Source organism: Geotrypetes seraphini, chromosome 3 (assembly GCF_902459505.1).
Source record: "Geotrypetes seraphini chromosome 3, aGeoSer1.1, whole genome shotgun sequence".
In the NCBI taxonomy this organism is placed as follows: Eukaryota; Metazoa; Chordata; class Amphibia; order Gymnophiona; family Dermophiidae; genus Geotrypetes; species Geotrypetes seraphini.
In genome coordinates this window covers 151,913,530-151,930,282 of record NC_047086.1, presented here as the reverse complement: position 1 = coordinate 151,930,282, position 16,753 = coordinate 151,913,530, and the positions used below count along the sequence as shown (strand labels likewise).

Genomic DNA, 16,753 nt, shown 5'->3' with positions numbered 1-16,753 from the left:
GCATTTCATTATTAACATCCACTGCCACTACAGATTACTGTGTACTTGGCATTATTAGGAGCTTTCTCTCACACACTAGTCAGTAGAAAGAACACAACTGCGTATGTTTAAAATGGTTTACCTTGAATAACAGTAATTTTTAGTGAATTCTCCCCTATGTACCGTATTTTCACGCATATAATGCACACCCGTGTAAAACACGCACACGGGTATAGCGCGCGGGAAAACAACATTTATGTAAATAAATTGACATATAGCGCGCACACGCGTATACCGCGCATGCTGCTTGCCGCCCCGACTCTCCTCTCGCTGCCCTGCCCTTGAAGTCCTGTCCCCCCCCCTTGAAGGCCCGCCCCACCCTGAAAGCCTGATGCCCCCCACCCTGGAGGACCGCTGGCCCCCCCACCCTGAAGGACCGCTCGCACCCCCCCGACATCCGATTCATCCCCCAGCCCCCCTGCACCGTTTGCGGTGGAGAAGCAGCCTACCGTGGGTTCGCAATGCCAGTGAGCCCTGCGCTGCTTCCTCTGCCATGGTCCCGCCCCTTCTCTGGGCTGCTTCCTCTGCCGCGGTCCCGCCCCTTCTCTGACATCAGTAAATTTGTACAATTTGTAAAAAAACAAATTGTAAAACGCGCTCACGCATATAACGCGCATGGTTATGCTCGGTTTGTAAAATCATGTATAGCGCGCGCGTTATATGTGTGAAAATATGGTAATTTCAAAGGGGACCCCTTGACTGAGTGCATTTTTCTAGGGCATTTGCTGATTTACATATAGAGCTAAAGACTGAGAAAGGGAACGTAAACCATTCTTCCTATTTTATTATTAGCATGACAGACCTGTCATTTTGATAGACAATATCTGATCAAATTGTCTGCCTTTTCCAGTGTATCACTTCAGTGCTCTCTCTCTCTCTATATAGCCCTGCTTGTTTTACAATGACAATTCTCTAGTCAGCTGGAAAACTGTGCCTGACATAGTGATTTATTTTTTTTTTTCATTTTATATGACATACTCCATGTCTGATATCTCTGTTTAGAAATCTGTATTAAGAATGTTGAGAAATATAACCTCTATCTGAGAGGCTGTTTGTAATATCCTTTGTGCTTTTTTAACTTACATCCGCAGCTAGAATACATTGTGGTGTTGCCACTCGCCAGTGCTCCGGCTGCTCTCTCCTGCCTCTCCCACTGCCCTCTTCAGTCTCCCCCATGAAAAACCATATTCGCGGTTTTTCAAGATTTGCGAGGGTTCCTGGAACGGAACCCGCACAAATTTCGGGGGAGTATTATATTCAGTTACCAATCCTTCTTCCAGGGCAGTGGATTCAACACACAAACAAAAGCATTTCCAACCTATCTTGATACATTAACATTAAAAGAATGCCAGTCCTGTTGGTTTGCTTAACACAGTTATGTTTGATAAACTGGAGGGAAAACTTTCATAGCCCTGAAGGAAGCAAAGGGGGCTGTAACACATCTGACATAACATCTTAGGAGAACAAAAAAGAATGGAGCCATTTTATGAAAAAAAAAAAAAAAATTAGGGAAATGATTTGGAAATGCTGTCTTTGGGGTCAATTCATTTCAGTTTTTTTCAGGCTCTGGAGTAGAGCTGCCCGATTTAGTAAAAAAAATTTTGATTCGATTCAGCCTATTGAATTGATTTTTCAATTCGATTCAATTTTCCTGCCCAATTAGGTGTTTTTTTAAAAACATCCTGGTGGGTTTATTTTATAGTCTCTTCACCCCTTTTATAGCCTCTTCACCCCCTTTGCCCTCTCCTAACCACACTGGCACCGTGGTGTAAACAAAATAAAGAAACAAAAAAGACTTTTCCTCTCTGTTAAATCCTAGCTCACGTTTGCGGTCTAACACCAGCTCTGGCAGGATACACGTTTCAAATCTGACATATTGTAATCACAAAACAGAAAATACAATTAGTTTTTCTACCTTTTGTTGTCTGGTCATTATTCAAATCTTGTTGATCCCAGGCTCTGGTTGTCTTCTGATAACTTGCTTGCCAGGGTCTCCTTCTTTCTTCTTTCTCCATGCTAACCATCCATCTGCCATCTCTGTCCTCCCCATCCGTTTCCCTTCTCTTCCCCAGAGGTCTGGCATCTTTCCTTTTTTTCATCTCCCTCCACAGAGCTGCCTTTTCTTAACTACCCTTTCATCCAGCATCTCTCCCTCCTTCCCCACCACCCCAGGGTCCACCATCTCTCCCTTTCTGTTCCTAAATCCCATTGTCCACCATCTCTCTCCCTCTCCTCTGTTTTTAGACCCATTATTTCTTCCCCCCAAAGTCCGGCATATGCATGTCTCTTTGACCCCCCCTTCCTTCCCTCCCTCCGTGTACTTCTACACCAGGGCCCCCTTCCCTGAACATCTGCACCCCCCTGAAGGCCTACACCCCCACCCCTGAAGGCCTGCACCCCACCCCTGAAGGCCTGCATGTCCCCCCCTGAAGGCCTGCACCCTGAAGACCAGCCTGTCCCCCTGAAAGCCTGCACCCCACCCCTGAAGGCCTGCATGTTCCTCCCTGAAGGCCTACACCCCACCCCTGAAGGCCTGCCTATCCCTTCTGAAGGCCTGTACCCTCACTAGAAGGTTGCACACTCCCCCGAAGGACTACACCCCCTCCCCCCGGAACATTGGCCAGTCTTCAGGTACTACAGACAAGTTCCCCACAGAGCTTCATGTCTCTGAGCCCTTAGTCTTGCCACCTCATCTCTTAGTTATGTGTGTTATGTTGACATTGGAAGTAGTATACTGTACTATGTTATATTGTGTACTACTATTTGAATATTTTGTACTCCTGTAATCACTTATCGCCTATGTTCAGATTCTTCTTGCTGTATACTACCTTGAGTAAATTTCTTCACACATATGATAAAGAAATCCTAATAAATAAATACAATAAATCTGTAATTTCATAGCATGCACTCTAGTCATTATATTTTTGAAAGAGTAAGCATTCAATTTGGCTTTTACATATTCAACTCCATTAAGGATTTTGTATAGAATTATCATGTCCCCCTTCAGCCATCTCTTCTCCAATATGAAAGCCCTAATCTATTTAGCCTTTCCATCCCCTTGATCATTTTAATCATCCTTCTCTGTATCTTTTCTAATTCTCCTATATCTTTTTTGAAATGCGATGACCAGAATTGTATACACTACTCAAGGTGCAGTAGTATCATGGAGCAATACAGGGGCATTATGGCATTATTTTATCCTCTCTTCCTTTCTTAAGAATTCTTAACATTCTGCTTGCTTTTTGGATGCTGCCAAACAATGAGCAGAAGATTTCAATGTGTTGTCTATGATGACACCTAGATATTTTTCCTGAGTGGTGACTCATTTTGCATATGATGTCACTAAGTTTTGTCTGCCATTTGGATGCCCAGTCTTGCAAGATCCTCCAGGAATTTCTTGCAGTCCACATATAATTGTTTGTGCACTTCAGTTTATAGGATCCCAAACTTATCAAAATGTGTAGTCATGAATGTACACCCCAATAGGTATACTTTGGAAGAAAAGCAAGAGAGGTTAGTTTCTTTCATCTGGAAAAAAAAGCTCTGGAAAGGTGGTGAATTCTTGGAATGGCCTACCAGTAAAGATGGTAGAGTTGAAGACTGTATCTAAATTCAAGAAAGCTTACGATAAGTACATAGGATTTCTAATGGAGAAGAAGGGATAGTAGATGACATGGATAAGAAGACTGGTGTGGTCTTTATCTGCCTTAATTTTTTTTTTCTGTTTCTATGTCTTTGACTTATTGCTCAGACTGAATGCTTGGGACCTATGTAATTCTAGATGTTATAGTGATCTGGCAATCACTGGTATCTTTGTTGTGCTTTCTAAAACAGAGTGTTTCTTGGAGCAGTTTTGAGATATCCTTGAACCAGTCTCGTTTTCAGGATATCCACAGTGAATATGCATGAGGTAGATTTGCATGACCTGCTTTCATTATGAGTAGATCAATCTATCTCATGCATATTGATTGTGGATATATTAAAAATCAGTTTGCCTAGCAGGTACTCTAGGATAGGCTTACGGTAGTTTAATTTATTACAATTTGATATATCATCCACATAGCCATATCAAGGCAATTTATAGTATGCTGATTAATAATACAAAAAAAAGATAAGCCATAACAAGTAGGGAATATATATAGGAAGGAGGGAAGAGAAAGTTGAGGTTCTACACAAAGAAGTTATCACTCTCTCCCAGATTAGCCTCCATCTCTGAAAATGAGATCAGTCACATTTTACAACCTGTCTGAAAATGTAGAAATGAGGATTCCAGCTTTAGATACAGAGGCATAGCCTTCTAAAGAGAAAGGACCAGAAAAATTAAAATGGCAGAAAGCCATGTTGATTCTAGTCTAGCTGTTGAAAAATGAGGAATAAAGAGCAAGTTATTCTGTGAGAATCTAAGAATCTGTGGAGAGGTGTAGTGAGTCAGAAGATCCACAGTGAAGACTGGTGGTTTGGCAAATGGTACCATAAGTAAGGATCACAAATGTAAAATAGGAATGAAATAAAACTGGCAACCAATGCTGCTCACTAATAAGAGTGATATCATGGCTGAGTTGCTTGGCACTACATAGAAGTTTGATTGCAGTATTTTGTATAAGTTGAATGAATTTAAATTGAGATAATTTTATAAGGAATTGCAGTAGTCTATTTGGTTTAAGATCAGTGCATGGATATTCATGTGGAGGTCTTTAGGCTGAACATATGAGTGCACTAGTGAACCTTTCCTAGTGCATTTAAGGAGCTCCTCACTAATTAAGACACCTGCATGTTGAAAATTAGCTAATAATCATTAGAGAGTCCCAACACCTGTACTGATTCCTTAATTGCTATCAGGATGCCAAGGATAATTGGAGTCAATTTTACCACCGATTAAGCAATTTACTAGAGAGCTCTTCAACTTTATATACTTTTTCAACTGTAGAAACTCTCAAATCACAATTCTTCAGGTCCTTGGTGATACCACTCAGGGCTCGATTACTCTCATAGCCCTAGAGCTTTAAGTATCCAATCGTCACTGTTCCTTTTTTATTTTATAAATTCATATTTAATTTTCACTTGGTTTATGGTTCCTATTGGGGGATGGCCTTAGGGATCTGGACAATCGCAATCTTAGGCAACTCCCAGTGCATTCCAGAATGCACTGGGAGATGGGCCTAAGATTCTGGTTGGCCCAGGTGCTTAAGGCCCTTCCAACAGGAGGGGCCTTAAGCACCTGGGCCATTCAGGGGCCTTAGGCCCCTCCCTGGTACATCCCAAGATGCACCAGGAAGAGCCAAGCCTGCAATTCCAGTGAAGGCGGGCCTGCCAGCCAGACACAGGCAGGAGCATTCAGGCCAGCCATCTAAAACAGGTTAGGGGGTCTGGGTGGGGATGGGGGGGTCCTGGTGGTAGTGGCCTTGGGGGGTTTGGGGTGTAATCTTTGTTGGGGTGGGGAGTATCAGCAAGAGAGACTGAGCATCCTCCTGCTGGTGAACCTTCGGCCCATTCTATTAGGATAATTGGAGAGCAGGAGGATGATAGAATGCAATTCCCCCCCAAAACAATGGCTTCAGACTTAAAGTGGCTCAGTTTAAATATATATCAAAGAGCCAGTTGGCAATAGAATCAGGTTTTTTTAATGAAGAAAAATACTGTGGACCTGGGGCAACAGCAGGGAGCAAAAAATTGCACATAAATGGGCTGGATTCAGTAAACTGTGATCAAAATTCATTGCTGAGAAAAATCTGTGCTGAATGGTATTCTATGATGGGTGTTCTATGATGAGTGTTCCAGGATTGGATCTCTTTATAGTGTATAGTGCTGAGATCCACACTCAACTTTGGGTGCGAGGAGTTACACCAACTGTAAGTGGGTGTGGATCCATGCTGTTTCATAACACTGTGTGCATTTTAATGGAACGCCCCAGACCCACCCACACCCTTCCCATGGCTATGCCCCCTTTGCATATCCATACAGAAACATTTAGGCACTATTCTTTAAATGAGTGCATAAGTGTATTTTTGCACAGATCTGCCATATTTGCCCCATTTTGGCACCTTGCAACTGATAGAGCACTTTTCCATGCCAAAAAATTGATGCAGAAATTTGACATGCCAAAAACGCTGCCATACTTATCACCTCATGCTGTATGCTTAATCAATTTCACTTGAAAGGAAGTTTTCCAGAAACTGAAAGCACCCACTAATGGGCCTAGTGATGCAAAGAAAATTGGATGGGCCTCCCCAAAGATTGGTGGTCTCTCGATTGGTGCCTGCCTTCCCACCCGCTTCCTGGTGTTCTAAATTTAAATCTTCTGGCAGCTGCCACACAGCATCAGTGAGCAAGCTTCCCCAGAGCACTTCATTCTACTTTCGGGGATAGGCCTGCTCACTGATGCTGCCTGAAGGTTTAAAAGTACAATGCCGGGAGGAGTCGGGAGCTGGGGAGAGGCCGCACCATAGGATTCAGCGGGGCTAGGGCGGAGCTCCTGGGACCCCCCCCCCAAACCAAGCAGCGTTCCGCTGCCTATGTCTAATAGTAATCTACAATAACTACATTTTTCCTGTTTTTAGGCTCATCCTTTTTGAATAGAAACATCGTTTTCAATGCAACTGATTTTGCATGCTGCTTTTCCCTCCCACCAGCTCCTGGGCTGCTTTGTTATCCCAGTGGTGATAATACTATCCTGGTTCTGCCTTCTGGTGCGATACAAGGCAGTACACTTCATTGGAGTTGTGATCTGCATTTTGGGGGTCTTCTGCATGACAGGAGCTGATGTCCTCATGGAAAGGCAGCAAGGAATGGGTGAGTCTTCTGAGGCTGGTGCTGCAGTTTCTGGTCCTGCAGGTAATGAATCTCATGAAATTTGTGCTACCTCTCATCCGACTCATCTGTGCATAATCCAACCATAAGCTTTTGATACTGCATGGATTCACCCTTTTGTAATAAACACCTCTGTGATCTGAAAATCTCATGTGCAGCAACATTTCTGAATTATTCTCACACACAGATTCAGTTAAGCATATCTAAACTTGCCAAAACTCCCATTTTCAGTGGGAGACTCTCACTTTTGTGGGCCATCTCCCATGCTCCCACCAAGGAGTCAGGATCTCCCACCAAGCAGATTCCCCTTCCAGGGGCAGCAGGGGCAGGTCTTCCTAAAATGTCATCTCCTGCTGCCGCCGGAAGGAGAGACTACCGCTTGTGCCACTGTGGGCAGGGCTGAGTGGAGTTGTAGGCGGGGTTAGATGGAGTTGGGTGGAGTTGTAGGTGAGGTGGGCCCTAAATCTCCCACATAGGCAGTCAGCCCCTTGGCAGCTCTGCATATCATGACTTATAAAGAATCATTCAAAATTTGTAAAATACTGAGAATACATTCAAAATTGACAATATAACAGTTTGAAAATATTCCCAAGTTTCAGCTGCAGTACCTATGAAAGGAGAAGACTATTTACAATGCAGCAACTTTAAAAATAATGTCTAATCTAATCAAAATTTGTCTACAAGCCACTAATGCAATATGCCTAAAGCAGTGTATGTTATAATCAGTATATCCCAATGAACAACTTGAGATGTAAAACATGAAGAGCATTAAACAAACCATCTCATGACACGATGATGAAACGCTGTATCAAAGGATTTTTGGTGGGAAATTATGTATTTAATTATTTAATAGACATATACATCCTGCCTAAAACCCAATTTCAGATAATTCTAGTAATATCTATCAATGGATAGTGCTATTGACTACCAACTGTTATGGGCAAAAATACTTTTTAAAAATTTTTCTGCGAAAATGGACTGGACAAGTTCACTTCAGTCATAATTGCCACCCTACTTCTCATGAGGGAAATAGGTAAAATTTAAAATTTATGAAAGCAAAGAACTCTAAGGCCTTGTGTGCCAAAGTGCAATGTGAATTTACAATAATGCCTCTGTATAAAAAGTAAATGACTGGAAATTTCAGACATTTTTGTCGGTCTCACATGAGAGGCATATTTATGAAGTCACTTTATAGTAATGCTTTGTGCAAAATCCACCTCACTTGAAAGTTATTTACATCCAGCATTAATAAGAGGCTGTGATGAAAACTCTTGTAAAGCAGTGCATCAGTGCAAAAAATTATGAAAATAAGAATGCAGAGAATCCTTTGTTTCGCCCTTTAGCAGCCTCCACAAAGTCTCTTTCCTAGCCCTAGCACATCATAAGTGGAAAAATCTATAACAGATATCCCACTCCTATTTTCTCCCCTTAGATTAGCACAACAAAAGGTGAAGGAACGCCTCACCACTATACATTCACAGATTTCCAATTCACCCGAGTCCAGAAGAAGCAAGGCCAGGAACAGTTCCACTTACTCCTACCTTGGCAAGCCCTCTGTCAAAATGGGTGTGCTAATCCCTAGTGGTAATCTTATAGTACTATCACTAGACTAACACTAGAGGTCGGATTGCCAAATAAGAGAGCTCCCTTATTTGTTAGTCTGACTTCTCATGGTAGTACCAAAAGGCAATAGCTAGGAACAAGCAACAGCCATTTTGATAGAGGGAACTGTCACGGCAATCTCCCCTGGATCCCTTGGATGAATTCAGGTCTAATGTAGTAGGGAGAGGGAGAGGATGGATGGTGGGACTAACTGAGTTTTTGTTGTTTTAAAGGGTGGGACAGAACTTCTGGAGTTAGCATTTCTATTTATGCCCAGTATCGGGCCAGGATTGGTAATCTAAAACCACCAGCGGTCCCCCAATACAGCCATGGGGGATCCTTTTACTTTATTACACTATACTCCATAACTGGGCTGGGAGGTTCTGGCTCACCAGAATGTGTGAAACCCTGGGGAAGGGCATTGAATTTGGGCCAAATAGGTCTTTCCTCATTTGTTTTATACTTTGCAGCTCCTGGAAACTTGTGAAATTCCTTATTGTGACAATATACAAAAAATTCTGCACAACCCAGCTACAGAATGCAGATGAGCCATGAGATTATTTGCATCCTATAGCTAAATTACACAATTGCAAACATTCTCGTGGGTTAGTACATGCCATATCAGAGGAGCTCTGGGATGAAGTATGATTCCTACTAAGGACTCAGGGGACAAGTTTTGAAGCAGCATTAGGGCTTTAAGATGCATTATTTGCCCCCTTAGCTCCAGCTCCAGCCTGTGCAGCATCTCTGTTTCCCTCCCACCCCAAGCCCAAACAATATGTCTGTCTGTTTGCTTCTGACAGTGGTTCATCTAACGTGCAGCCTGCTACTGACTTGGAAGACTTCCCTCTGATGCATTTTGCATCAGAGGGAAGCCTTGGGTAGCTGCCGGAAACATATAAGAGGAACTACCGTATTTTCACTCATATACCGCACACCCGTGTAAAACGCGCACATGGGTATAGCACGCGGGAAACTGTAATTTATGTAAAGAAATTTTTATATACCGCGCACACCCGTATACCGCGCATGCCGCCCCGACTCTCCTGTTGCCGCCCGACTCTCCTTTCGGCCGCCCCGACTCTCCTCTGGCCACCCCGACTCTCCTTTCGCCCGCCCCCGACTCTCCTTTCGCCCGCCCCAACTTTCCTCTGGCCGCCCCGACTCTCCTCTGGCCCGCCCCGACTCTCCTCTCCCCCTTGAAGTCCTGTCCCCACCCTGAAAGCCTGATGCCCCCCCCCCCGACATCCGATTCACCCTGCAGGACCGCTCGCACCACCCCCCGACGTCCGATTCATACCCCCCCCCCCGCAGGACCGCTCGCACCCCCACCCCGAAGGACCACTCGCACCCCCACAGCCTCCCCACCCCACCCCCATCATGGAGAAGCTACTACCGTTCTCCTGCTGCTTCCTCTGCCGGCGGTCCCGGCCCTTCTGTGAGCCCTGCTCTGAAATGCTTCCTCTTCTGGCGGTCCCGGCCCTTCTGTGAGCCCTGCGTCTGCGCTGCTTCCTCTTCCAGCAGTCCCGCCCTTTCTCTGACGTCAGCGCAGACGCAGGGCTCACAGAAGGGCCGGGACCGCCGGAAGAGGAAGCATTTCAGAGCAGGGCTCACAGAAGGGCCGGGATCGCCGGCAGAGGAAGCAGCAGGAGAACGGTAGGAGCTTCTCCATGATGGGGGTGAGGGGTGAGGAGGCTGTGGGGGTGCGAGCGGTCCTTCGGGGTGGGGGTGCGATCGGTCCTGCGTGGGGGGTGAATCAGACGTCGGGGGGGGGGGAACTATGTAAAAAAAACATTGTAAAATGCGCTCACGCGTATAACGCGCAAGGTTATGCACGGTTTGTAAAAATCGTGTATAACGCACGCGTTATATGCGTGAAAATACGGTACTGCTGCTACTACTATTTTAAAGGAGAGTTCAGGGCTCAGGAGGACAAAGGCAGATAGGTTTCCCTGGGAGCCCCAGGGGAACTCCTTCCATCCTCGCAGGATCCCTGTGAGTCTGGAGGAGATTCCCGTGAGATCCCCATAGACTCTGCGGGATTTCTGAAAGCCCTGTTACTGTGCAGCACTTTAGGCCTCATGTTCACAACTATGACCTCCAGGATTCTGCCTCCAATCAACAGTTTCCTCCTTGCTAAAAATCCTTCCTGATCCAGACCTCTCCATTTAGAGCCTCCATAAGATCCCCCCACACCCTCGTGCCATTACTGTCATTCCTTGGTGGTCTAGGGGTTTCATTATAAGGAAACATGACCCTTAGTGATAGTTACATGAGACTACCACTAAGAATGCCATTTTGACAGATGGCACAGGAAGAACTGACAAGGGTCTCTGGAAAGAGGGGGGGTCTAATTTTTAGGGATTATGAGGGCTTTACATGGGGTTGGGGTCCAGGCTGTTATAATTATGCTGCTTGCAGGGTGGCTCAAAAACAGTGTTATTCATTTACCATGGTAGTCAGCAACCTGCAGCAGTGTTATACTATAGATTGGTGACTCCCAGAGTTAATCAGGTGTGGTAAAAGCTTGCCTTTTACCACACCTTGCTAACTCCCTCCCTCAGACACTAAACTCATTTCACTTGAAACTCTGGTCTTCAGACTATTTACAGTTCCTCTGAGCTCTATTTTCTCTCTAATATTGCTTATATATCCAATAGTATGTTTTTCACCATACAGAGGCCTTAAGAATTTGGAAAAAAAGAGAGCGAGGATGGCATGTTTCCAGGTTCTTGGCTAGCAGACATATAACGAAGCATTTACTGTGTTTCTGATTTTTTTTTTCCAATTTCCTTGTTCCCAGAAACAAATAAAAAGGTGATAGGGGATGTGCTGATGCTGGCACGAGTCGCGCTGTATGGCATTGGCAATGTTTGTGAAGAATACATTGTCAGGAACCTGAGCCGGGTGGAATTCTTGGGAATGATTGGACTGTTCGGCTCCTTCTTCAGTGGGATCCAACTGTAAGTTGAGGAAACTGTGACTTTCAGTCCCATTCTCCAACAACACTGTCACCCTGCATTCTGCAGGCACCATAAACCTGCTAAACGCCTTTGTAAAGCTTCCATCTTGAGTCACAGTCTCTCTAGCAGTCCTTTTGAATTCATGAATACGTCCTTTTCAATATTTCATAGTATTTTTGCTAATCTCTAGATCACAGGTGTCAAAGTCGGTCCTCGAGGGCCAGAATCCAGTCAGGTTTTCAGGATTTCCCCAATGAATCTGCATGAGATCTATTTGCATGCACTGCTTTCAATGCATATTCATTGGGGAAATCCAGAAAACCCGACTGGATTCCGGCCCTAGAGGAGGGACTTTGACACCCCTGCTCTAGATGAAAATATGAGCCACTAATCAAGTTGTAGGTGATACCTCTTAAGAATAGACCCTCATCACTCCAAAGATCCTTTTTCACCAGCAGAATGGATTGTGGAGCCCTCCTTATATCAAGCATATTAATCAACGGCACTTTCATTTCCAACTGGGTGACCATTTCTGCCAGCAATGGTGGTGGGAGGGCTTCATGGTCCCTTCTTTCAGTGAAGAAGGGGATTCAGTGGAATAGATATTAGCCACATTGGAGGGAGAATGGGTCAGATAGATCATTGGGACCCTTTGAGGGGGGTCTGGGATAAAAGGAAGTGGGGATAGTGGGTTTAATACCTTTTGTGTAGCAGAGGATGGAAAGAAAGGGAAGATCAAGGGGATCTCTGTCAGATGTGAGGGAAGGTAAAAAGAATGGGGATACTACAGAGGGAACTCTTGAGTTTGAGGATGGGAGGGATTCCCTTAATGTCTTTTCTTCAGGTAGAGAGAGAAGGAGTGCAGTTGTCCTATATGGATCGCCTTAGGACGCAGGTTGAAGGGAGGCAATCCTTCCTGTTAAGCAGCTCTTTCATTTTGGACCCGTTAGCATGGAGAATTTTAACAGCTCACAGATGTTAAACATGCCTTCTCATATCTCTCATTGCTTTCTCCAGGGGTTTTAATGTTGATGACATAAAATGGGAAATTATATAAATTAGGTGACCCCCATTTGCATGTGTCCTTATATGTGTAAATGTATAGAATAGTAATAGTATGTATGCATAGAGGTTTACACTTACCCATAATGAAAGATTAGGTTCTTACCTTGTTAATCTTCTTTCAGATAAAAGACATAGGATTCTGTATAGTAGCTGTTTCTTCCCATTAGTCATGAATCAGCAGAAGGGTGTCACTTTAAAATTCTGAACTCCTCCCCTAAGGGATCTGGCCAATTGGAATATTAGAATGCACTGCAAATGGGGCCTAAGATTCCGGTTGGCCCAGGTGCCTAAGGCCCCTCCTATGGGAGAGGCCTTAAGCACCTGGGCCAATCAGGGCCTAAGGCCCCTCTCCGTTGCATCCCGCAATGCACCGGGCAGGGGCAGGCCCGCCATTCGTGAAAAGATGGGCCAGCCAGCTGGAGGCAGAAAGAATGTGTCCAGCCAGCCAACATTTTAAGGTAGAGGTGCTGGGGGGTCCGGGAGGGTGGAGGAGGGTCCGGCAGGGGGGATGCCCATGATGTTCGGGGGGGGGGGTTCTGGCAGGAGGCAATGGGCATCCCTCTTGCCGGCGATGTTCGGGGGATGTTCTAGCAGGAGATGTGGGCATCCCTCCTGCCGGTAGTTTTCAGTGGAGGGGATGGGTTGCTGCTAAATTTATCGCAGCAGGGAGATCCCTTGCCATGATAAGCTCAGCGGCAACCCAATTCTCTAACCGGCACCTGTGAAATGGAGGAGAGACGCGATTCTCTTTAGGACGCCCATGTGCGATTCTCAAAAGCCACTTAGGCAGCTTCTGAGACTGGGCATCCTATACCGAATTCGACCCGTAGTGCTCAGGCCCCCTGTAGAAACCTCTACCATGGCTTTTTTAAAGAGGGGGTTAATGACATAACTACATAACATGAAATTAACATGCGCATTTCCACGGTTTCACAGTCTGGATTTGCACAAAAACAACAATTGTAGTGCCTTAACATTAACAATGCATCATACACCATCTAAGTAATACTTCCTTTACTTAATAGCAAATATTGGTCAAAGAAATGCTGTTATGTCAATAGTAACCAGTGCTTCTACTGTTGCTTTTGCAAGAGTGAAGTTGTAGAATGGTCTTTCTGCATGCTAACAGACTGAATTAAAAAAAAAAAAATGATCCAGGATTTTGTTACCTATGTAATCTTGAGATAGAATGATGTTTAATTGCTTATGACGTCACAGAGACATTTCTTTGTGTGTTCTGTTGTATCTGTGATTTTTATTATGTACGGTCATTTGTAAACCGCTTAGGTTTAGGTGGTGTATGAATACATTTTTAAAATAAATATTCTTTATTTCTCTTTATTCTATAAATACAAAAATCCAGGATAATAATTTGGCATTTGCATGGTGAGTCTTGGTTTGACATTTCACCTATTGCAAAGAACATCAATAATTGCAGGCCCTATGTGGTACTGTGTAGCCTGTCAATATTGAATATTACCTCACAAGCAACAGTGCATGAAATGACATTTCATTTATTCCTTCCTATCAGTCTTTTCATTTTTTTCCCCAGTGCCATAATGGAACACAAGGAGCTCCTAAGAGTACCTTGGGATTGGCAAATAGGTAAGATTTGTATTAATATCAAATGTTACATGTTGTGGCTCTACCCTGCAAAGTAGACATCGTAGAAGGAGCAGCTAACTGAACACATGTTAATTATAGTTTTACAGGCTATCACGGACCGACATTGCATGCTTCATAACCTTTCTTACATTAGTTGTTCGCCTACTGCCTTAATACATATTTCTTGCATTAATGGGCTATCCACATATATTACAATAACATGCTCATTCTTTCAAGGGAATGCCTTAAAGGATAAATATTTTTTTAGCACTAACAGAAGGGACTGGAGTAGATATTAAGGCAAGCATCCTGTGCAAAACAGAGACACTGTTGCTCATAATGTTGCTCGTATAATCATAAAAGAGAAAAAAAAACCCCCAGCTTGATGTGGATGTCACAGTTGGAAAAATTGTGATCGCCTCAACTTTCCATTTTGGGGGGTCAGTTTCTGTTTAGGCTACAAATACGAAAAGATGAATGCAGAGATGTTAGGGAATAGCAAATTATTTAAATTGGTTTGGGGCCCGTTGACATCCTTTGTTAATTTTACATAGTTGTCTTTGTTTAATTTTTTTTTGTTGTTTAATTTTATACATATCCAGGACGGGGTGGGTGGGATATCTTTCTGGTTCATTTCTTGATTAAATTTATGGATGAGAGGGGAGAGAGATTTATTTTCCGCATTGTTATTAATGGAATTTTAGTGCTTATTTTGTTATGAATGTATATGTAATTCATGGCACTTTTTATTAGCTTTGAAAATTAATACAGATTTTTTTAAAAAAAAGATGTGGATGTCACAGGACCAACAAAAACATATGAAAGGAGACTAATACCTATAGGCAAACTGAAATAACTAAAGGGCCCTTTAATAATGTACAGTAAGCAATAACACACTAAAATTCACTACTGTGGGCACACTCTTGCATCCCATGGTAGCTTTGCATGTGCAAGCACTACCCACATGCTATAAAATCCACAATGTGGGTGTGTCCAGGGATGCAGAGTAGGCTGTAGAAGTCAGCCAGTGCAGATGACTCCCCTCCTGGCCAACGTCTCTCCTCCTTTCCCCGCACCTCCCAAATCCCTCCACTGGCGGGACGCAGCCAGATGGGCCTCTGCGCATGCACGGATGTCGACAAGATGATGTCACTTGGGCTTCAAGGACATAATCGTTTTGATCTCTTCAGGAATCAATTTGTTAGTTCTTTTGGCAGTCCATGGCACACAAAATCCTTCTTTAGCACCAAAGCTCAAATATGTCCAGTTTTCGTATCCGTAATTGACTACTGAGAAAATGAGTGTGTGGACATATCTGATGTTCGTTTGGAGTGTTATTTCGTTGCCTTTGAATACTTTGTCAAGAGCTTTCATTGATGAGAAACCAAGTGCTATTCTGCAGAGTATTTCTTCCCTGTCAGTTTCTTTGTTTACAAAAGAACCCAGGAGATTGGAATCCTTTACAACTTTTGCCTTCAAGCTCAAAATTTTCATCATTTTTCATGTTCATGAACTTTGTCTTGTTTGTGGTCAGTTCTAATCCCATGTTATGATTTTCAGCTTTGACTTTTGCATGAACCTTTACCACCTATAAAAAAGCTAATGGCCATGTGCTAATGGGAAAATTAGCATGTGGTCGTTATCGCCAAAATTGAAAATTCATCCATTTCTCAGCAACACTAAAAGAGGCTTTAGTGCATGGGAAGGACCCACACTAGGAATACTAGGAATAGCACAGGCCACTTTTTAGCACTGCTTAGTAAAAGGGCCCCTAATTCATTTCCAATATGACCAGCATCAGTCTTATTGTTTAGAGGATTTGAGGCCTCAAGCATGAAGTCTTGTATGGTTTGAGTTCAGTCTTCTCTTTCTCAACCATGAAAAAAGACCCCTTACCTAAAAGGTGTTTTTTGTAGATTCATTCCCATTTCCACCTGTGCTAGCCTTCCATCAGCCACCTAATCTAAAACAGAAACTGGTAAAAAGGAAACTTCCTACACAAACCTATAAAGAAGAGAATGGCACATATCTTTGCAGTGTGACAAGCTGCAAACTGTGCAAGCACATCTCAAAGGATCCCACAGTCACTCATCTAATTTAAATCTTAGACTTATTGTTGAGACCAGAAATGTTTGAAATTTAGGAATATAGGACTCCTTTTATCAAGCAGCGGTAGAACCTTTTACTGTGGGCCGACGAGGTAAATGCTCCAACACTCATTCAATTTCTATGAGCGTTGGAGCATTTACCTCACTGGCCTGTGGTAAAAGGTTCTATCGCTGCTCGATAAAAGAAGCCATTAATTAAAAAGTTAACCAGTTTCACATCATCTGGTATCTACTATTTAAAAGGGAAACACAAATCCTTTCTTAGTTTATTTTATTTTTCCAAAATATATTGAGTTTAATACAATCATTACAAATGGAATCATAAAATGATAATAAAAATACTAATACAAACTAACTAATTAAGAAAGTGACTATATAAATAAGCTAAATATCAGGGTTGTCATAACATAATGAAAAAATAATAAATTACAAACTTTACTCCTTCATATTCAATAAACATTTCCAAATCTTTTTAAATTTCTTCATATTGCTACACTTACCCCCTCTTCTACAAAGCCGCGCTAGCGGCTGCCACACGGTAACAGCCCTGAAGCCCATAGAGAT

The 16,753-nt window shown here is 43.3% G+C and overlaps 1 protein-coding gene across 2 annotated transcripts in view; it reads left to right on the top strand.

The window, feature by feature from the left end:
- SLC35F1 (solute carrier family 35 member F1) overlaps positions 1-16,753 on the top strand; it is a 479,711-nt gene that overhangs the window by 395,877 nt on the left and 67,081 nt on the right. For both annotated transcript variants that reach the window (XM_033939223.1, XM_033939224.1), the window contains exons 4-6: positions 6,669-6,828; positions 11,252-11,411; positions 14,029-14,081. In XM_033939223.1, the coding sequence (XP_033795114.1) occupies positions 6,669-6,828; positions 11,252-11,411; positions 14,029-14,081 (373 nt within the window). The remainder of the gene's footprint in view (positions 1-6,668; positions 6,829-11,251; positions 11,412-14,028; positions 14,082-16,753) is intronic.